This window comes from Pelecanus crispus, chromosome Z (assembly GCF_030463565.1).
Source record: "Pelecanus crispus isolate bPelCri1 chromosome Z, bPelCri1.pri, whole genome shotgun sequence".
Classification (NCBI taxonomy): Eukaryota; Metazoa; Chordata; class Aves; order Pelecaniformes; family Pelecanidae; genus Pelecanus; species Pelecanus crispus.
This window is the reverse complement of record NC_134676.1, coordinates 38,194,040-38,217,318: the sequence shown is the minus strand read 5'-3', so window position 1 is coordinate 38,217,318 and position 23,279 is coordinate 38,194,040. Positions and strand designations below refer to the sequence as shown.

General features: G+C 40.6%; 1 protein-coding gene across 1 annotated transcript in view; it reads right to left on the bottom strand.

The window, feature by feature from the left end:
* Nucleotides 1-23,279, bottom strand: part of FOCAD (focadhesin) — a 128,534-nt gene that overhangs the window by 24,751 nt on the left and 80,504 nt on the right. The window contains exons 22-28 of the mRNA XM_075725886.1: nucleotides 13,905-13,997; nucleotides 11,600-11,688; nucleotides 9,386-9,427; nucleotides 5,413-5,521; nucleotides 4,796-4,912; nucleotides 2,823-3,061; nucleotides 1,029-1,118 (exon numbers count right to left, since the gene is read on the bottom strand). Of these exons, the coding sequence (XP_075582001.1) occupies nucleotides 1,029-1,118; nucleotides 2,823-3,061; nucleotides 4,796-4,912; nucleotides 5,413-5,521; nucleotides 9,386-9,427; nucleotides 11,600-11,688; nucleotides 13,905-13,997 (779 nt within the window). The remainder of the gene's footprint in view (nucleotides 1-1,028; nucleotides 1,119-2,822; nucleotides 3,062-4,795; nucleotides 4,913-5,412; nucleotides 5,522-9,385; nucleotides 9,428-11,599; nucleotides 11,689-13,904; nucleotides 13,998-23,279) is intronic.

Sequence of the window (23,279 nt, the reverse complement as noted above, 5' to 3'; positions counted from 1 at the left end):
TTTCAAACCCTGTCTGTAGAGCCTTGGGCAATGTAGTCCAAGTCCATGGCTGATTCTGTTTTGGGGAGGGATGTGGACCTCCAAAGGTCCTTGCCAGCCTGCACAAGTTGGTGATTCTATGGAAGTACTCAGAGCACGCTGTCTCCTTACCCTATTGTCCTGGTTTTGGCTGGGATAGAGTTAATTGTCTTCCTAGTAGCTGGCACAGTGCAGTGTTTCATAGAATCATAGAATCGTTGAGGTTGGAAAAGACCTTTAAGATCATCCTGTCCAACCACTAACCTAACATTACCAAGTCCACCACTAAACCAATTAAGGGTAGAGTAGCAATTTCATGTTTCCTGGCTTGGTGGCTGGATTATTTATAATGAAAGTAAAAACTAGGAATCATTAAGATTGGAAAGGATCTCCAAGATCATCAGTCCAAACATCAACCCAACACCACCGTGTCCACTAAACCATGTCCCAAAGTGCCACATCTACCCATTTTTTTAACACTTCCAGGGATGGTGGACTCCACCACCTCTCTGGGCAGTTTCGGATTTAGGGTGAGAATAATGCTGATAACACACTGATGTTTTAGTTGTTGATAGTTGACCCAAAGTGACCAAAGGGCTATTCCATACCATATGACATCATGCTCAGTATATAAGCTGCGGGGAGTTGGCTGGGCAGCAGTCGGCCGGTAGTGAGCAACTGCATTGTGCATCACTTGCTTTGTATATTGTTATTACTATTATTATTACATTGTTATTATTACTACTACTATTTTATTTTATTTTAATTATTAAACTGCTCTTATCTCAACCCACAAGTTTTCTCACTTTAATTCTTCTGATTCTCTCCCCCATCCCACCAGGGCAGGTGGAGTGAGCGAGCGGCTGTGTGGTGCTTAGCTGCTGGCTGGGGTTAAACCACGACACCTATCCTTATACTCTTCTGTGTAGAATTAAGGAATAAAAGCATGAATTAAAAAGGCGGAGCTCAAAATAAAAAAAAATACATCATCAGTAATGAAGGAAACTCACTTGTATTCCAGACTGGTGTCAAAGCAGCACTCTTCCAGCGCATCCAGGGACTTCATTAGGACTAAATTCATCTGTTGACCAGGTACATCACTACAAAACCAAAATAAAGCAGAAATCAAAAAAATCCAAAACACAGCTCTGCTCTTTAAATTACACAGGATACAAAAACCTCCTGCTATGACTGAACATGCCAGTAAATAGAGTTCTTTTCTTGCTGTAACAGGTTCTCATACTGGTCTGTAAGCAATAACTATATGACTGATCATTTGTGTCACATTCATATAAACATACTCATACACAAATCATAAAAACATATTCAGACTTTAACTGGCAACCATTATTGCTACAACACCCAGAAAGAAACCCAGCACCCAGGATTTGTAAAATATGCCTGACAGTAGTAGGAGTATACTGATAAGTATGATCTCAGCTAGACCTGTAACCATTTTTAAGCTGAAAATTCATGACATTTTAAGATATTAGCTCTGTAAACCTCTCCTTCCATCTCTTTGCCTAACTTATTGTTAAAAAAGGAAGCATTTACATCTCACTCCAGAGACGTCATAGGGACTCCCCTCCTACAAAACATGTACACAGTTTTCTTAATGAACAGGACATCTTTAATGCAAACTAACTCTATGATTTGGTATTAGCTACAGCTACATCCCTACAAGTTTTGCTGTTGTTGCAAGTCAATGCCTGGAAGAATGTGTGGGATTAAGCTTTGAAATTATGCAGTGCAGTGGAACAGTAAAAACTGATATAGTCCATAAGAAATTTTTAGATAAATTCATTAATTTCAACACCCCTTGCCAAACAAACAAAACACAAAACCCCAAAATAAAGATTCACATACTCCGAAATACCAAGCTGATCTAAAGTCATTCTCTTTAAGAGCCTTTTAATGCTCTAATATGTGTAATATTCAGTTGTCACCACTGACTAATCATCCAGAGACAGTCCATTCCCAAATTATGTGTCTGAGTCAGAGGCAGCAAGGCATTGAGTCACCAAAGCATGAAGATTAGAAGAGAGCAATGTTGGACAGTGTTTTAACAAAGGCAGGTGCGTTGGAAATGTCAGCTTCACTGAGCAAATTAACAACTGACAGCCAAATCTATTTGATACCTATGCTTCTGCACCAATTAAACATTTATTACAGGTATACAGGCAGACAGAATCCCTAGTCAAGAAGTTGGAGGAGTATAAAGCCAAACCTACTTCTTAATTTCCCTGGAATCATAGGAAATTTGCAACTGAGGCCAACCCTTCTGTAAAGGAGGCATTTTCTACCAACTTCAGAACATCTCTTTGCTGCCAACATAGCTGTAACAGCACACCTTCAAGGTAGCCTCTTACACTATTTCTGTTGTAGGTCCATCCCCATACACATAACTCACATCATGTAAGTGGACACTATCCAGTGTTCAGAGCACCACTTAGAAAGGAACCAATGAGAACTGTGAATTATTTTAAAATTAAGTCTCCTACAGCAGCTAGTCTGCTTTAAAAGCATGTGTGGTTCTTCTAGCTACCTGCTTTGCACATGTACCTTAGGATATTATGAAAATTAATCATTCAACCTGAAAGAACGGCAAAATATCCAGGATAGCACTCGGAGGGGTGGGTGATGAAGACTAATAATAAAAGACACCTTTTAAGAAACGTTGCAAAGCCCCTCAAGAATCATTTGCCTATGACTTGTAAATATTTTAATTCCTCAGAACTTAAGGCCACATGCAGGAAAAAGAAGGAAGTTATTTGCACACCTACATTATGTATGGTAATCCTTACCTGACTTTTTCTTCATACAAACGTGAGATAAACATCCCCAAACCAAGGCCCATGTGGATTTGAACAGCTTGAGACTCATCAGCATTTCGTTTCCCAGGTAACCTGTCAGTCAGCATATTCAGGACTTCTTCAACCTTCTCCTTACATGATACAATGAAAACTGGCACCAGGAGAGACAAAGCAGTGGCCGCACAGGAACGAGCTATAATACTAGCAGTATTTTCACCTGAATAGGATTTCTAGAAAAACATAAAAAAGAATTTTTTTTTTCTTTTCCTCTCGGGGGAGGGAAACAAATTCCTTTCCAGGCAGTAACACTCAGCACTTTAGGAATTTAAAATAAACACCTATACAGGAAACAGCAGCACAGCTGTATTGCAATCTGGCAGTAAATAGTATTTCATGGAATTACCTATGTAACTTTTCCATTTGCCTTACCTTGTAAGCAGCTTAAAACTAGGGTAATTCAGAATATAATTTCTAAGTGTAAATAAGACTGTTAAGTATGAAACTGTAAACAAAGGATACGACAAAATTTAACAGCTAGTCTACACATAAATACATTGGTCTATTTTAGTTTTCACCTTCCTTGTTAAAATACCCAGCAGCATGGTCAGAAGGACAAACAGAAACCAGCCATGATGTTAATGTACTTCTGTAATTATAACACACCAAGAATTTAGTGAAATTCGGAAAAAGCACTAGCTTAAAAGCATCACACCTAGGATGATAAAATAACATGTGATCTTGCAAGACAACCAGTTTCTAGAAGAAAGATCCCTTACAAAGGTTTTTAATTCCTTTCCATTTTGAAAGGTAAAATCCATACAGCTACCTCTACTTATAAAGCAATGGACTGATTGTAAGTAATAGCCTAATGTATATTTATCAACTTCCACATGCAACTCTGAAAAGGAAAAGAAAAAAAATCCCATCAGGATGCAAGGCACTCTGCAAGACAGTGACTTCTATTGTGTGCCTCAAGCACAAGTTTTTTTATTTTTTTATTTTTTTTTAAAAAACAGGTGGATTTTAGAAATGAAACATTCTCATGTTGTTCCATCTCGAACCCACCTTTTCTAAACAGCATTATTTTCAAAGACAGGAGTCACAGAACAATTTGGCAAGAACTGCTAGTGCCAACCAAGTGGCTGAATCTCCTTACATCCAACCAACCTAGCATTTATTTAACAGTACATTTGATTTAGTGATCTATGTCCCTGATCAGTGATGACAGGCATCACATGCCAGAGCTGACTCAGGTCCATCAGTAATTTTCAGCTTTTTGATGCTAACATTGCACTACTGGACTAAACGCAGTTCATGAACGCAGTTAATGAAGTTCTGGTTAGAAAACATTACAATACATTAGCAGGCTGGTATTTGGCCTTGTAGGACCCAAGTTCCCTTCTGCATCCATGACACAAAGAATCTCCAACCTGGCTGTTTTGACTATGGATAGTCAAGAGTTATCAATACCCTGCAAGCACATACGATAGAACTTACACTGGCCCTCAGGGATTCAAGAAGTACTGTAAAATAGGAATCACTGGCTCCATAACTATTAGATTTTGAGAAAGCATGCATTTCAGAGCCCTAAGGAATGGTGCCAGAATCACTCAAAAGTTTAATAGTGTGGTCTGAGGAGAGTCTGTTCATGATGGACTGTTTAGTTTTGTACACACCTGCCAAATATTCTAGGTTTTGAAGGTTTTTTTGTTTTAAAAATTTCCTTCATTCATGTATCCTCACATGTGGTTTTTACTGTTTTGGTAATAAAGATAAGCACTCAAGGCAAACCCATATATATAAGCAGAAAACACAATGAAAGAAAAAAAGCAAAAGCAAGAAAAGTTTTGATTCTATTGTATTACAACTACTACAGGGCAAACAGAACCAGGAAAAGTCCACACTAAGAACTCCAGGCATGAAATACAGATATATTCTCTTTCTTTTAACACCACAACACCTACCTGGTAGAACCATGGGAAGACTTGACCTTTAGGGTGATAGCGGCTATTCACAATACTAAAGAGGGTCTCTGTGACCATAGAAATCCAGTGTTTTGTGGGAAGAAAATCAGGTTCAGTCTGGAAAAATCAAACCCAAATATTCAGCATTATTTTTTCTTAAATCAGGTCCTACCTGAACAGAAGCTCAGCAGCTGATGTTCCAGCTATGATCCATCAGGAACGAAATTACTTTGTCGTTCTTAGGTACAGCAAGTAGCATGATTTACTTGCCAAACTGACCCCCAGATATCACTTTTGATCAGGTACTGTTCAATGAAAGCAAAAATTATAAGAAAAGAGGCTGGCTGCGTTTCAGTGTCCACTAGACCTCTATCTCATTTGTCAAGACCAACAAATGTGTTAGTCATTATGTTTCTTGTGAGAAGGCGCCTACACACTCTGACTGCTTTTGCATAGATCACACACCAGCTACCAGATAGGATTCACTGAGCAGGGTGAAATTTGAACTTCAAAATGTGAAGTACTTCATATCTACTTACCAGCCTCCCCAACAGTTGGTCATATTGCTTTATTATATTCTACTAAGAGTAGAGAATCTCTTTCCCACATTGACTCACCTCAGGCATCCCTTCAGTGTCTGAGGAAAGGCTGCTTTCATATTTGGCTACAGCAACTGCAAGACCAGTTAAGGCAAAAATAGAGTTTCCTTTCACCACTGGGCTGTCTCTGGACAGAAAAAGGCAAACAGTTAAGAAGTCTAATAAAGATGCAGGCAACAAAACATGTGTCTCAGTGCAGGAAAGTTATGCTACAGATGGTCCAGGAGGGAAGGCCTTTGTACCTAGCAACTTTATTGGGCTGTCTTCTAGCAAAAGTCTGTTGCATTTCATCTTCAGGAATTAGAGTAAGAATGGGGGAGAGAAGCGTTTCAGTCTTTTTTCTTGTTTGTCTTTTATATAAAACCTAGCACACACAAAGTTGTATAAAAACAGAAGCTTGCTGCCACTACAATGAGGACTGCCATCCTGCAGAGCAAGTAGCACTCACAGAAAGGTACCAGTTGGTCTTAGCTAGTACCATTTCTACACAGGACAACATAAAAAACTCTTCAAACAGAGCACGCTAGACAGGCAGGTGCCACTTCATTGCAACAGCACCTGTTCAGGAGATTTAGCAGAGCAGCCATCACTGAAATCGCAGCTTAAAAAAAAAAGTTTTGCATTACTCCCCTGTGCTGTGAAAAGATTACCATCATGGAAAGTGGCAGGTTTCAAAGAGTACTAACTTCTACCGCAATGCAAACCTCTACTTCTAAGCAACTCGAGAAAAAAAATCTGCCACCGACGAATAAGAGAGAGAATATAACTGTGTTCAGTTTCATGAAAAGATAAATGTCAATATCCCAGTCATTCCCAGAAAAACATATTGCAATACAGTCCTGCTGGAAATCTCTTAGTTGTTTTACAACAACAGCTGAACAATACAACTCTACTAGACCACTTACAGTCTTACACTAGACCAGTACACAGTGTACTATACTTTTTGCATCAGCCTTCCATTTCTAAAAACTTCCTCAACTGTTGCTGTAAAAATACACCTACACTGCAAATATAGGCATTTGTTCCAGATCCAAAGATCTCATTTTCACAATAAAAATATTTTCTGGATTTCTGGTTTGCTTTTTAAAATAAGACACACAGGTCTTAGTGGAATGTCATTGACCTCTCCTGTTTGGAACACTGAAATTATTTCCTTTCAGATAAGAGATACCTACAAATAATTACAGCTAGGTACTTAGTTAAGTTCTTTGAAATCTCCCCATATCTCTTGCCTTAAATAATTTCCTAATCTGTGCATAGAACCTTTGTTGTTGTGGATCATCAACTTCTGAAAGGTTACATTTCATGATGTACCTCAAACAGAGAGAAACTTCTAAATCTACACACTCATGAAAGATGAATGCTTTAAATGAAGGTAAAAATCATCATCCTAACAAGCCCCAGGAGGAAAAAGAGCAGCATCTTACTCTTTATTGAAAATATGGGGAAAACCCGCAGTAATTTCTTAAAAGAGTCAGTAAACACAAGAATTTCTAGAGATGTGATCTATGCAGTGGAAATCCTTCTCTTGTTACCTAAAATTTACCACTCCCTCCCAAATTAGGCAATGCTTCTACCTCAACTAGTTTTGCTAATGAACTCCTGCAACTAAAATCATAACTTCAATTCTGAGACACAGAATATCATATATTTAAAGTTTATTATCTTCTTCCTCCTTTATTTATGTCTTTCTACTATCTTACCTTAACACTGGTATTTATTGAGTATGCTAAAATATCAAACAGGTCTTTCAATTTCATCCCTCTTTAGCTGACTCCTTCAAGATGGACCAACATGCAAGGATGGGAATATTTTAAATAGCTTAACAACAAGTTAAAAAAAGTTCAAACCTTTATGGTTTTGAGTCTTAATTAAAATCTCCAGAACTCTCAACTCACAAAAGTATTTCAAACTAGTCTTTTATACATTTACAAGAATACCAATGTTTAAACCACCCTTGAGATTTCACTGTAATTCTTTCACTGATGACATCTTTATGATTTAAGATTTTCTAAGTACTCGATCTTATGAGGATTCACTATTTGTATATACGACACAGCTGGTGAGTGAGCCAACTAGGGAAGGTACCCTGCTAGACCTGCTGTTTGTGAACAGAGAAGGACTTGTGGGTGAGGTGATGGCTGGAGGCCATCTTGGGAACAGTGATCATGACAGAGTTTTCAAGTCTCAGAGAAGTCAGGAGGGGCATCAGTAGAACTTGGGCTTCCAGAGGGCAGACTTCAGCCTGTTTAGCAGCCTGGTTGACACAGTCCCTTGGGAGGCAGCCCTGAAGGGCAACGGAGTCCAGGAAGGCTGGACATTCTTAAAGAAAGAAATCTTAAAGGTGCAGGAGCAGGCCATTTCCACGTGCTGAAAGATGAGCTGGTGGGGAAGAAGACTGGCCTGGCTGAACAGAGAGTTTTGGCTGGAACTCAGGAAAAAAAGGAGAGTTTATGACCTTTGGAAGAAGGGCCAGGCAACTCAGGAAGACTACAAGAATGTCATGAGGCTATGCAGGGAGAAAATTAGAAGGGCCAAAGCCCAACTAGAACTTAATCTAGCTACTGCAGTAAAAGACAAAAAAGCCATGTCCCTACAAATACATTCACTACAAAAGGAGGGCTAAGGAGTATCTCAATCCTTTATTGGATGTAGGGGGAAAACATAGTGACAAAGGATAACAATAGGCTGAGGTACTTAGTGCCTTCTTTGCCTCAGTCTTTAATAGTAAGACCAGTTGTTCTCTGGATACCCAGCCCCCTGAGCTGGAAGACAGGGACAGGGAGCAGAATGAAGCCCCCATAATCCAAGGGGAAATGGTTAGTGAACTGCTACACTTAGATACACACAAGTCTATGGGGCCGGATGGGATCCACCCAAGGGTATTGAGGGAGCCTGGTGGAAATACTCACCAAGCCGCTCTCAATCATCTATCAGCAGTCCTGGCTAACCGGGGAGATCCCAGTTGACTGGAGGTTAGCAAATGTGATGCCCACCTACAAGAAGGGCTGGAAGGAGGATCTGGAGAACTATGGGCCTGTCAGCCTGACCTTGGTGCCGGAGAAGATTATGGAGCAGATCATCCTGAGCACCATCATGGGGCACATACAGAACAACCAGGTGATCAGGCCCAGTGAGCAAGGGTTTATGAAAGGCAGGTCCTGCTTGACAACCTGATCTCCTTCTATGACAAGGTAACCTGCTCAGTGGATGAGGGAAAAGCTGTGGATGTTGTTTACCTGGACTTTAGTAAAGCCTTTGACACCATTTTCCACAGCATTCTCCTGGAGAAACTGGTTGCTCATGGCGTGGATGGGTGTACTCTTTGCTGGGTACAAAACTGGCTGGATGGCCAGGCGCAAAGAGCTGTGGTGAATGGAATTAAATCCAGTTGGTGGCTGGTCACAAGTCATGTTCCCCAGGGCTCAGTACTGGTGCTGGTTCTGTTTAATATTTTTATCAATGATCTGGATGCCAGGATTGAGTACACCCTCAGTAAGTTTGCAGACGGGTGGGAGCGTTGATCTGCTTGAGGGTAGGAAGGCTCTACAGAGAGATCTGGAGAGGCTGGATTGATGGGCTGAGGTCAACTGTATGAGGTTCAACAAGGCTAAAGTGCTGGGTCCTGCACCTGGTTCACAACAAACCCATGCAACGCTACAGGCTTGGGGAAGAGTGGCTGGAAAGTGGTGAGGCCACACCTTGAATACTATGTTCAGCTTTAGGTTCCTCAGCACAAGAAAGACATTGAGGTGCTGGAATGTGTCCAAAGGAGTGCAACAAAGTTGGTGAAGGGTCTAGAGAACAAGTCTTATGAAGGGTGGCTGAGGGAACTGGGGTTGTTTAGCCTGGAGAAAAGGAGGCTGAGGGGAGACCTTGTCACTCTCTACAACTACCTGAAAGTAGAAAAACAACTGCAGAAAATATTATCTTACACCTTCTGCCACAAACGACAACTCATTCTTGTCTGTAACAAATGAGCAGTTCTTACTTGGAAGCACCTTTGATGACATCGGTCAACATATCTCTGACCCTGCAACAGAAACAGAATGAATTTACACCGTGTTCATTATATTATAGCATGAACTCAGCTAATTTCCCCTTATGCCTTACATGTGTCCATTCTAGGTTAACAGTTATCTCATTTAGCTATCGGAAGACTTTGTGCAAATTAATCACAAGCATTAAAACTGTAAAAGTGCTTACAAACCACCCGACATTTCTTCGTGTTCATGTGAACTACCAATGTTTTATAAAGGGCTCTTATTTGACGTCATACCACTTTTTGTAAAGTGCAGGTCCATGCAATAGCTATAAATCTGTTGAGCTGTAACACATAAGTTTCCAGATTGCTATGCTATGCCTTAGCATAATAAAATGAGAATGTTTTACAATGGGCAACCATAACAATTTATGCAATACTTTGTATACTCCTGGAAACCACCATGGACAGTTACGCTATTAGGCAGTATAGTAACCTGAATCCATTTAAATGAAAGCCATAGGAGCAGTTACAATTTCTTACACATTACTATAGTTGACTTATAATAGGCTACTTCTCTGCACTTGTTTAGTTTTGCATTCATATCAAGACAGAAGCAGAGATGCAGTGAGTCTTCATATCAGCAGGTTTTGGTGAGGAAAGAGATCCTCCATACTACAACATACAATACCATCCTGGCCATGACTGTCATCCTACAGAAAAAGATACACTCCAATCACAGTTCCACAGCACGTGATTAGAAGACTAAAAACACATGCCTTGTAAAATAGGACCATATATTACAAGACTGAGTTATAGTCAGCCTTTAAAAGAAACATACTCAGGCTTTCCTTCATAACCACACTGTTTTTGCACACAATTTCAAACCCACCTACACTAGAAATGCTTACACCAACTTGGCAAATACCAATGCAAAATTGCACAATACTTATACAATAAAGCTTTAGTGCTCAAGTTTATAGCAAGCTATCCACAATCAGGTTAAACCCAGTGGGCAACACAAATGCTGAATGGGTACTGAAGTTAAGAGCCCTGAAGCACCAAGCAATTAAGGGGGAACAGCAAAAGACATGAAAGCTAATACCAGGCTTCCAGTTCACTTACTGCTTTGATTTCGCTACTGATAAAGGGAATTCTGTTCATTTTTGACATAGCTTACATGAACACTATTTAGGAAATACAGACCAGAAATCGGTTCAGGAGAAATCTACAAAAGCAGCATTGCTATAAGCATTCTTCTCACCTGGAAAATGCTTTCTCTTTATACCCTAGAGATGGGGCATAGCAACAACAGAAAACTGTGCCACTTCTACATAAAGAACCTCTTCTACAATACCATCATTCTGGATCTTACTATGAAACCCTCTAATCTAGACTTAGCTGGAGTAAAATAGCAGACACAAATTTTGTATTCCTGTTGTAAGTTGTCCTGACTTAGTAACGCCTTTTTGACTGAAACAGGCAAAGGGCATTTTGGTTTTGTTTGTACATACTTTGTTCCCAATGCACTTATGAACAAGAACAGAAATAGATACTTATACTGTTTGTGGATATGTAATTCTTTCTTTCTGTGAAGCCTCCCACTTGCCACCTTGGCCCCCTGGCCATGCACATACATGGCTAAATCCTGACAGACTGAGACATGCTCCTCAGCTGACAGAAACAGAAGTAGTTGAGGATATGGATCAGGGTGTGCATCATGTGCTTGGTTTTAAACAACATCCTCGGGCTCAACATTGCCAGCTTACCAAAGAAACTGAGGTGTGTCTCAGTTCATCATGAGGCATGGTATGACACACATCATACCATGGCTTACATTTCTTTTATCAAGCCATTTTCAGTGAGACAGCTCACTTAGTCTCTACAAGCTTTGCTCTTTGCATAATCCTTCTACTTCAACATGACACAAAACAAATACAGTTTTCGATTCCTTCCAGTTGCTCACCCTACAAAGTTTCAGACACCGTAGAAGGGAAGGTACCTGTGAACCCATGCACATGGGAATCCTTAGACAATTACCCAGTAGTCTCTTTATTCCCATTCCCCCCGCCCCGCCTTGGTCATTGTATCTGGTGGTGGTTTTATTTCATTAGTGCTCATACAGTCTTTAAACTTGCAAAACTAAAGGCTTTGAAGTCTTGCTCTCCTGTGCCCCCTCACTGGCCATTACAAGCCATCAGGAGCAGAGGCGCACTTCCTTACCAGAGCCAGGCTGTAAACTGTTTGTACTGCACCTCTTCAGGATCCTCTTTTCCATGTTTTAACTGCATCTCCAGCTCTGCCTGCCTCCCCTGCAGAATTACAGAATAAGTCAGAAGTGGATCTTACATGGCCAATCACTATAAGAATTCTTCAGAGAACACTTAAGTAAAGGATTTAGCCTTTCACTTGAGGTCTAATTCGTAAGTCCACTTGACTGCTTTTCATATGGGATCCCACTACAATACACAATATATTAAGTAAAAGAATTAATAATTTTTTATTCCGAGTGAGGAAAACAAGCTGCAGATGGCACAAATGGCCAGAGATACTGAGACATCTCTCCTAGTCCGTGCAAAGAGACAAATTCCCTTGGGAATGGGTACAACAAGCGGGGAATGAGATTTAGAAGCCTGCTAGCTAAAATAGATTCTAATAGTAAAACATCACTTTCTTGACTCACTACTTAAAACAGAATTCCTCCCTGCTGTGACCCAAGCCTCCCTGTGACCTCCTACAACAGTTCTTTCTGTAGTTTAAAGGAGATGATATGGATTCTGCCCTCTAACAACTGTTACCCAAACATACTAAGCAGCTTTGCTTTAATGTCCAGTCTCCAACCCTGAGGCAACTACATCTCAACTTGTTTAGGTTGTCAGTTACTGCTCCTTTGTAGGTTATTAGGCCTTAAGTGAAAAATACAGGCACATAAGCTGTATTTTTCAGGTATTGAATGCTTGTAGTTTGGGTGTGCATAAAAACCTGAGAATACAAGAGAGTCAATCCTGTAAATCCAGATGTCACTCAAAACGTGACTCTCCACAGAGATTAAATAAGCACGTACAACACACTGACTAAAGAGAAGGCTGCATAAAAGCTATGCAAAAACCTATTGCAATTTCCCCAAACACATAAACATTGGCTTAAGCTCTGTACTAAATCAAGACCTGTAGGATCATCATGATGAGGTTGATTTCAGTCTCAAAACCATGCTGAATGCACAAATTGACAGAAATGCTTAAGCATGTGAGTAGACATAATAAAAGACAAGAGGACTTCCAGGTGTCCAAAGGGAAAAAAGTCCTCACACAAGTGTTTTGGTGAACTGGACTCTATGAACATCTGCCTCCAAACTGTAGAAATGATTACTCTGCTGGCTGTTCAGAAATACTGAATTATGTGCTATCCAGACTAATCATCTTATTCTGTAGTCTCTTTTGGCCATCTCAGATTAAACGTACTGTAGAAGCATAAGGAGTAAGTGAAGATACTAGGTCTCCAGCGAGGGACTTCAGAGGCCACAAAAACAGGCTCTATTGCCTATAAAATTGCACAAAATCCTAGAAAGGCTTTCAGAAACAAGTCTGGTAAATGCCAAGCTTCTCATGAAATCTTGCCTCAGAGGGGAAGCAAAATAGGAAAGTAATTACATGCAAGCAACAATGGCCCCCTCTGTAGTTATGACCTAAAATTACAATTTGAATAGCTGCTGCCTGCTTTGTAATGAGGCTGGCTCATCTTAGAATCCGGTATTTTGCTGATGGCCAAGGTAAAATTTGTCTTGAAAATGTTAGAGAAGCATATGTTTTGCTGCACAGCAGAACAAGAAACAGTCCAAACTTCTAGAATTTGCTCAGCAACCTGAGCTGCTCATGCTGAAAACAGCTGATGTGGCCTGGAAATACAAACAAATAAGCCCTTCTAGTAGCACAAAGAGAGCCTTCTAGAAGGCAGCTATTTGTTAGAAGTTTTTTAGATAATTTTCCTGCTGAAAAACCAAATGACACTATATTCCTTTAGATATCAGGTCAGTTAACCTAATGAAAGAGATGTTTTAAGATATTTCCTAATCATTAGATAGGGTGAAAAAAATGAAGATGGGTCCCTCACAGTGTGACAGCATTACATGCCAATTAAGAGAAATTCTATTTAATGAATCATTCCTCAATAGCTTCTGTCTCCTTTGTGATGCTATTATTACAAAATTCCTACCCAAAATAATAGGTTAGAGCTCTAGCTAAAATTTCACATCCTAAAAATTCTAAGAATTGACACATTCTGCAACACAAGAACAAGACTGCAAGAAACTGAACTGTAAGCAGAAGTTACACTTCTACAAGTATCCAAGATTGTGCTGCCGTTAACTGAAGACTCATTTTTATTTTCTTTTCATAAATTTTATTATTAAACACCTTAAGCTTTATTTTTAAATTATTTTAACTTGCATGGATGTGCTCGCTGGTAAAAACAAAACTCAAACCACTGGAATCAGCATTAATGTGTACAGTATTATGTACCTCGAAATTACCTGCAGGATTGCACTGTAGGTTCGACTCATAAATCCTAACCATGACTGTGGCAGCAGTATGGAGCGGTGCCATTCAGAAGGTTGAATGTTAACCTGTGCAACAAACCAGAAAGGGAAGAAGCGGTTACATTAAGTCTAACATAAGCAGAATGTATGTTCCCCAATCTGTGATTTGCAGGCAATCGTTTGCTCAAGCCCACAGGGCATTACACATGGCTATAGGAAACTAAAATGATAATGTACCTCGTTCTCCTTTCTGGTTCTACCCACACCAAGTTGCTTTCAACTTCATTACCCAGACCAGAAAAAATTGTTTGCTTCAGGTATTTCAATAGATAATTGATCCCAGAGAGAGCAGTGGAATTATACGTGGCAATAAGCACAACACTTAGTAGCACTGGTAGACAAAAATACGTACATAACAAAGATGTTAGTGCAGCTTACGTTTGTCATAGTTTTTGTAAATCTTAGGTGCTTCTACAAGCTTTAAACAGACAAAATAAATACAAGTAAATGACTATCTAAGTACAGGGAAATTATTCAAAAGGAGTTACTATCCAACTGGGATATATATAACTATGTTCAAGTAGAATCATAGAACAGTTTAGGTTGGAAGGGACATTTAAAGGTCATCTAGTCCAACCCCCCTGCAATGAGCAGGGACATCTTCAACTAGATCAGGTTGCTCAGAGCCCTATCCAATCTGACCTTGAATGTTTCCAGGGATGGTGCATCTATCACCTCCCTGGGCAACCTGTTCCAGTGTCCACCCCCATCGTAAAAAATTTCTTCCTTGTATGTAGTCTAAATCTACTCTCTTTTAGTTTAAAACCATTACCCCTTGTCCTGTCACAACAGGCCTTGCTAAAAAGTTTGTCCCCATCTTTCTTAAAGTCCCCCTTTAAGTACTGAAAGGCTGCAATAAGGTGCCCCCACAGCCTTCTCTTCTCCAGGCTCAACAACCCCAACTCTCTCAGCCTTTCTTCATAGGAGAGCTGTTCCATCCCTCTCATCATTCTTGTGACCTTCCTCTGGACCCACTCCAACAGGTCCATGTCTTTCCTGTGCTGAGGACTCCAGAGCTGGATGCAGTCAGTACTCCAGGTGAGGTCTCACCAGAGTGGAGTGGAGGGGCAGAATCACCTCTCTCCACCTGCTGACCACACTTATTTTGATTCAGCCCAGGATACAGTTGGCCTTCTGGGCTGTAAGTGCACATTGTTGGCTCATGTCCAGCTTTTCATTCACCAGTACCCCCAACTCCTCCTTCTGCAGGGCTGCTCTCAACCCCTTCATCCCCCAGCCTGTACTGATATCAGTGGTTGCCCTGTCCAGGTGCAGGACCTTGCACTTGGCCTTGTTGAACCTCATGAGGTTCACATGGGCCCACTTCTCAAGCTTGTCCAGGTCCCTCTGGATGGCATCCTGTCCCTCAGGCATGTGAACCACACCACTCAGCTTGGCATCATCTGCCAACTTGCTGAGGGTGCACTCAATCCCACTGCCTATGCCATTGACAAAGATATTAAACAGTACTGGTCCCAGTACAGATCCCTGAGGGATGCCACTTGTCACTGATCTCCACCTGGACATTGAGCCATGTCCTGGCTTCAGCTGGCATAAGAGTTGATTTTCTTCCTAGTAGCTGGCATAGTGCTGTGTTTTGGATTTAGTATGAGAATAATGCTGATACACACTAATGTTTTCGTTGTTGCTAAGTAGTGTTTACACTAAGTCAAGGACCTTTCAGCTTCCCACGCTCTGGCAGGTGCACAAGAAGCTGGGAGGGAGCATAGCCAGGATGCTATGACCAAAGGGCTATTCCATACCACATGATGCCATGCTTACTATATAAACTGGGGGGAGCTGGCCAGGGGGCAGCAATCACTGCTCAGGGACTGGCTGGGCATCAGTCAGTGGGTGGTGAGCAATTGCATTGTGCATCACTTGTTTTGTATATTCTTTTATCATTATTATTATTTTCTCTTCCTCTGCTGTCCTATTGAACTGCTTTTACCTCAACCCATGGGTTTTACTTTTTTTTTCTTTCTGACTCTCACCCCTATCCCACCAGGCAGGGGGGAGGGTTAGCAAGGCGCTGTGTGGTGCTTAGTTGCTGACTGTGGTTAAACCACAACAAGATGTTGACCACTACCCTCTGGATGCAACCATCCAACCAATTCCTTATCCACCGAACAGTCCACCCATTAAACCCGTATCTCCCCAATTTAGAGAGAAGGATGTTGTGGGGGATCATGTCAAAGGCTTTACAGAAGTCCAGATAGATGACATCCGTTGCTTTTCCCTTGTCCACTGATGCAGTCACTGAAAGCACTAGGTTGGTCAGGCAGGACTTGCCCTTGGTGAAGCCATGGCTGGCTGTCTCAAATCATCCCCCTGTCCTCCATGTGCCTTAGCATAACTTCTACGAGGATCTGTTCCATGATCTTCTCAGGCACAGAAGTGAAACTGACAGGTTGGTAGCTCCCAGGGTCCTCCTTTCTACCCTTTTTAAAAATGGGTGCAATGTTTCCCTTTTTCCAGTCACTGGGGACTTCACCTGACTGCCATGACTTTTCAAATATCATGGAGAGTGGCTTGGCATCTACATCAGCCAATTCACTCAGGACTCTAGAGTGCATCTCATCAGGTCCCACAGATGTACGTATGTTCAGGTTCATCAGGTGGTCACAAACCTGACCTTCCCCTACAGTGGGAGAGATTTTGCTCCCCCAGTCCCCAGCTCATGGTCCATCCACTCAAGAGGTGTGGGAAGAGAGGCGGTGAAAACAGAGGCAAAGAAGTTGTTGAGAGCCTCATCCTTCTCCTCATCCGTTGTTACCAGTTTGCCAGTCTTGCTCATCAAAGTGGGGTACGCTTTCTTTGACCTTCCTTTTCTGGCTGACATACCTGTAGAAGCCCTTCTTATTATTCTTTGCATCCCTTGCCAAGTTCAGTTCCAGCCACGCCTTGGCCTTCCTGACCCCATCTCTACACAACTGGGCAGCATTCCTGTGCTCTTCCCAGGATACCTGTCCCTGCTTCCACTGCCTGTGCATTTTCTTCTTGCCCTTTAGTTTGACCAGCATGTCTCAACTCATCCATGCCAGTCTCTTGCCTTCCTTTCCTGATTTCTTACACCCGGGTATTGAGAGCTCTTGCACTCTACGGCAAGCGTCCTTAAAGATCTGCCAGCTCTGTTCTGCTCCCTTGTCCCTGAGGGCAGGTTTCTATGGGGTCCTCCTGACTAAATCCTTGAAAAGCTGAAGTTGGCTTTCCTAAAATTCAGGGTCCTGGCTTTACTCTTCATCTGACCCTTATCCCTCAGGACTGTGAACTCCACCAGTGTATGACCACTGCAGCCCAGACTGCCTCCAACCTTGATGTCACCGACTAGCTCAGTTGCGTTGGTGACCAACAGGTCTACTATCGCATCCCCTCTGGTAGGACTGTCTATTACCTGGTTTAAGTACATAGTTCAAACTTCCTTTAAGGAAAGGAATTGTTAAAAAAAGAGAAAGGAGTCACAAAGTTTCTTTCTAGGAAGCACCACAGAACTAACAGGAGGAACACCACACCACCTCAAAGATAGTTTAAAGAAATATAAAACAGCTGTCCCTGCCTGCCTCCAAATCTCACACAGGCATGACAGCCTCAATTTCACAACAAAAGAATAACTCAAACAGTCAACTATGCAATCTGATGCATGTGCACAGACTTTCCTCAGGAGCCCAAGGTTGTTCTCTTCAGTAAGCACCATCACAAACTGATTCACAGGCTTTTTCAGAGCATGTTGAAAAAAAAAAAAATGAAGTCAAGTGATGTCAGTAACAAGCCATTTTCTAGTCCTTGGTAGCTTAACAAAGTAATTACAGTGGTAAGTTAAACAGAATGGGTCACAAATTCAAGTCCACCAAGAAAGTTTTTCCAAATGTCAGTCTTGCATGATATATGTACCTCTCTCCCCACAATTTGCATGTTATGCAATTTATAAATCAAAATATATTAATCCACCAAAAAAAATGTGTATCACAACTGATTAGAAGAGGCTCTATTTTCCTCTTTCCATGACTGTCTTAATTGCAGCAACTTTTTGTTAAAGTTAGGTAAGAGTTCAGGTGTCCTCTCCTTTTAAACTGTTGTGTTTTCAGACCCACAAACAACATAAGCTCTGTAATTAAAGCGATGGGTGTGCATTGTTATATCTCATCCTATTCCACAGTGGGCATACAGAAGTGATGTTTCTTGCTACCGTCCAATTATTTCTACTGTCTGCCTCTACCAAAAAGATTAAAAAAAAATTAATCACAGCCATTTGGGCTCCATTGAAAGTAAGTTCTTTAATCACAGCAGTTTCCAGGGTAATCAGTTTTTAATAAAGGAAAGGCAAAGATATCAGGTTGAGGTGAGATGGGATATATCTCAGCATCTGCTGTTTAAGGCCTACACTTCCTATTTCTAAATTAAAAGAACATGCCAGACTCCCTGAGTTATGGAAAAACCCTGTGAGCTGTGATCAAAATTTGTGCAATGCCCACCTAGAGTAACTAATCTTGCCAGGCTTAATCCCAGAAGGTTATTATTCTTCCTTTTTATTCCTTCTATTTTATTTTATTACAGAGACTAATCACTGTTAAAATGTAAAACACTCCATGCCTCAAGGTATACAAAACCCTCCTTCTCCATCATGTGCTCCACTGTCCGCCTCCATACAGAGTGGTTAACCAAAATAAACAACTGAACTTCCCTTGTCTGTTAATTACCTTCCTAAGCCTTCCTGCTTCATCTCGTCTGTTTTATGCTCCTCATAATCTACATAAAGCAGTCAGTATTCTTTCTCTACATGGATTTTGTAACAGAAAACAAAGGACCATGCTAAAGCTTCATGTCTGCTGTCAGTGGTGAACTTAAAACAGTTTTGAGTAAGTACAATACATCTATACAAATAAATACAATCTAAAAGTCAACCAATCAAGAGAGACTACCTACTCCACCCCACAGCCAATACAAATACACCTTGCAGAAAAAAAGAAATCTCATCTTTAAATGATTCAGTTAACACTAGTCCTTCCTGTTCAGCCAAAATTTTGTTCACACACCCCTCTCATCTCTGCTCATCAGCTCCTCTAACAACTTGATGAGCAGTCAAGGCTCCAGTCAGAATTGTTTGCCTTAGGTTCCCAAGGCATCTCCAGCAACTGCAGTCTTCCCCTTTGCCTCTACTCTGAAACTATTTTAGACTTGTGCATTTAGATTTGTCTGGTCTCTTGGTAACCTATGAAGTTTGCCATGTAATCCACACTTGTGCACCAGAGCAAAAGCAGGCCTTCAAAACATTTCAGGTGCTCATGCAGGAAATACAAAGCCTTAAGTGTATTGTTGCATTTAAAGCAACTAGACAACATGATCTAATCAGGACTGTATTATTAGCACCTTGCACATCTTTTCTAAAATTTGCGTATGTGCTTGATGACCAGAAGCACCGCTGAGCAGCTTTTGATTAATTAACTTTCTTCATGGCAGTAAACATTTTGCAGATATGTGGAATGAGAAGATGACAAGAGGGAATAGAACATCTTCACATAACAAAGAACACTCAAGTAAAATTCATCTACAACTGAAAATGATGGGACATAGCACTGAAGATTATCACATAAGCAGTGCTGATAGCTGCTATTTCAGTACAGGAAACCAGCAGTCTTTACTTCTCCACCATCACTGGATATGCAATGATAACAACAACTACATTAAGCATTGATTAACTAATACTAGCAAACATAGACAAAGCTGACAGTAAGTGAAGTTCTGATTCTTTCTAGTGCGCCATTTACGTGTAAGAACATATGGGGCAGGTGAGAGGCACAGGGAAGAGGCTCAAGGGACTTCTGAAACAATGATGAGCGGTTGTGAAACACTGCCACACTGGTCCTAGGATGTTCTTAGGAGGCAGCATAGCCAGACCAGACTGCCAAGTAATTTTCAGGGAAGATCTGCAGCCTGACAACTGAGGCAATAAGAAAGAGCATAAGGTAGGAGCTAGTAATCATAGAATCATAGAATCGTTTAGGTTGGAAAAGACCTTTAAGATCATCCAGTCCAACCATTAACCTAACATTACCAAGTCTACCATTAAACCAATTAAGGGTAGAGTAGCATCTGAGCCTGTTGATTAAGAAGGACATGTCTCCCTGAAAAGACACACAAGCACAGAGTGTGTTGACCAAAATCCAAGACAGGGAATGCCAGCAAAACACAGGAGATATCAGTCCTGTACTTCAACACTTCTGAATACACATGGCACAAGATTTGCACACTTCTGCAAGACTGGAAAGTAATCTCAAATGAAATCAGAAGTTCATTTCCCTTCTCCAGTGCACTCCCAATAAAAATCAAACACCATGGCAAGATCTGGATGAGCTTCCTTTCAGCACTGGTGCCTTTGTGCTGCCACAGATGTTTGTATATCGCTCACTTGTTTTGCACTGATACATAGCCACCAGAGGGCACACAAAAACAAATTCAGGGTACAGTGAAATTAAGTATGTTTCTATTACTTCCCTGGATATCTAATTGAGATAATATTGTTTAAAAGAACCTAGAAATTGTGACATCATTGATATTTACGGCCCGTCTTAAAATCCACTGTAGAGCAGGGAGACTGGGAATCCCAGTAAGTTCTTTTACTAAGTACAACAGGTTTCCACCTCGACAGCCCTGCCAACTCACTTAGTCCCTAAATTCAGCTCATCTCTAACAAATGTGTTCCTGTGCAAATGTGTTTTAGACAATACACTATGTCAGTGAAATGTTTAGGCATGTATTTAAATACCCTTCTCACGTATGGGACATCTAAACTGCAGCCTCAGTGATTTCATAAATAAGGCTAGCATTATATACCCATATCAATGAAATAGTGAAGTAGCAGCATCTCTTTTCATCTCAAATTTTGCTTAGAGGCTCTTCTTAACATACTTGCATGCATACACTTCCAAATCCTCGCCCAACATTCCTTCTTGAGGAAAAAAAATTGTCTGTCTTCAAGGCACACTAGGCTGAGGAAGAGAAAAGCAGAAATCTGTCAACAAACTGGCTTCCTGAATACTGTTTCATCACTGGAGGAGACACATTCAGTAAATTCAGTAATGGAAACTAGCACAAAGTAGTTCATAATCTGAACTAAATCCATTGAAATACCTAGCACAGAAGAATACATTACAGCAAATTCTGTTCCAGAAAATCCAATTATCATCTTAAAGTACTTCATGTACAAGGTTTGAATAAGCCCGTGAATCTCTTGATTATATCAAAATCAAACCAGGAAAGGAATGTATGGAAGGAGCTTTCCACTAGTGCTCAAAGATGCATGTCATCACAGCACATTTAAAGAATGCACTTAAAATAGAAGCAGGGAATGCTTCTTCCCTGAGTATACAGAGTGTCTACCATGAAAAGACGGGTAGCTAGCTGAAAGCCTAGTAACTTTAACCCAAAACATACATCACAGAACCATCAAAACATATAGTACATGATGTGAACATATATGACTATTCATCCTCATTCATTTTCACAACAGCAATAAGTGAAGCTGGTAAGAGATTATTCCTATAAACTCCCTAGGAAGAACTACTCCAAAAACTGAAACAGTCACAGGTAATTATTAGCTAGTCTAGCCCAGGTGACTGTGATAAACATCAGGGACTTCCTGTACAGTACGATCCAGGCAGCCATAGAGAAAACAAAGAAAAACCATGGTCTATGTGACTTTTAACCACTGTGACTACAGTAACCTACACGTCCTCTCAAAGAGAGGTTAACAAGCTCTGTTTAATAATTGAACAGCACAACCCCATGTCTGGGGGAAAGATGGTCTTCCTCTTTCAAGCCACCAGTGACCAGTAAAGAGCAACACAGCATTTCAAATGCACCACTGTTTATTGAACATGTGTTCTGCATCCCATGAGATACCAGTACAAATTACATCAAAAAACCCTTCTGCATCTTAATCTGATCCTGCTGACAGGTATTACAACTGCATGCAATTCCTCAGCTAGAATAGCACCTAGGAGACAGAATAAGTCTCGCCCATTAAGGTTTAACAGTAAATTACCTTTTCACTGTTGTTGTTACTGTTAGATTTGAATGGCAGCTAAACCATGTATTTGCTATTTGTATGCTTTATACACTTTTAAACATATAGGAAGAAATTCTTTCCTCTGCATACAAACCTCAAGGTTTGGTAGCTGAACCTCAGGCATCACACTTTTACACATAAAGAATCTCACAAAAATGAAACTGGTTGCCTCAAGTCCCTCCCCACGCCCCAGTTTTCAAAAAACTAAGTGTAATAATGGCACCTAAGCATACACAGATACAGACAGATATGCAACCTGTAGGTTCGTATTTTACAAATGTGAGTATAGACCGAATCACTGGAGATAAAAACATTACTATCCCAGTATGGCAATTACATCGATGACTGCTAATCCCTAAGGAAATGCCAACTGCTGAGAATTTTTAGAAATAAAATAAATAGATGCTTGCCATCTCCCAATTAATTATAATTTCTTGGTGTTTACATCCACCTCAGTTTTCTCAGAGCTTTATGCTGACTGCAATGCTTCAAAGGCAACTTGAAGTCTTCTTTTTAAGGAAACACTTCTTTCTTTACTTAAAAATTCACTACAAGAGTTAAGAAAACCCTCCAAAATAAAAAGGTGTCAAGTATCATTCTGGTAATTTAACCCCCTAAAAAAACTGCTTAACATGCTGTGTTGAACTCTGAAGCAATGACTTTGCAAAAACACATTAATTCCTATAGCCACTGCAGGGAAAAGATGAGTCTAGGTCCTACTAACTCAATTTTTGTAGACCAATACTGCTATTTGATAGCTTTATAGCTTAAGCTCCCTGTTTGCACTGTTAAACTCTCCTCCCCAGAAGAACACTGAGGGCTAAACAAACACTAAGGCATGAAATTCAGTTGGATGAACCCAGGGACTTGCTTCTCTACTAGTCAAAGGCCCAAATACCTTACTCCTGACAACCCTAACTCCAACTGTCTCTATATACAAGGGAAAAAAAGGCAAGAAAAAAACTTTGTCTTTCAAAGCAGTGTAAGCTGAGAATAGAAATACTGATACATTTTGATCAAAATGTTATAGTTATTGTGAATTTTCACTAAGAGGGTGCAGTTAGGATTGTCTGAAGGTGTTTTGTGTTTAGGTTTCTATTTCAAACATGCTTGGATTTCTGTATAGTTTTACCAAACCGTGAATCAATTGTCTTTGTAAAATACTGAGATACTTAATGAAATATTTCTGTCTCCAGTCATTGGTATGTATTCACTAACTCCATCCAGTTCACCACATTCAATAA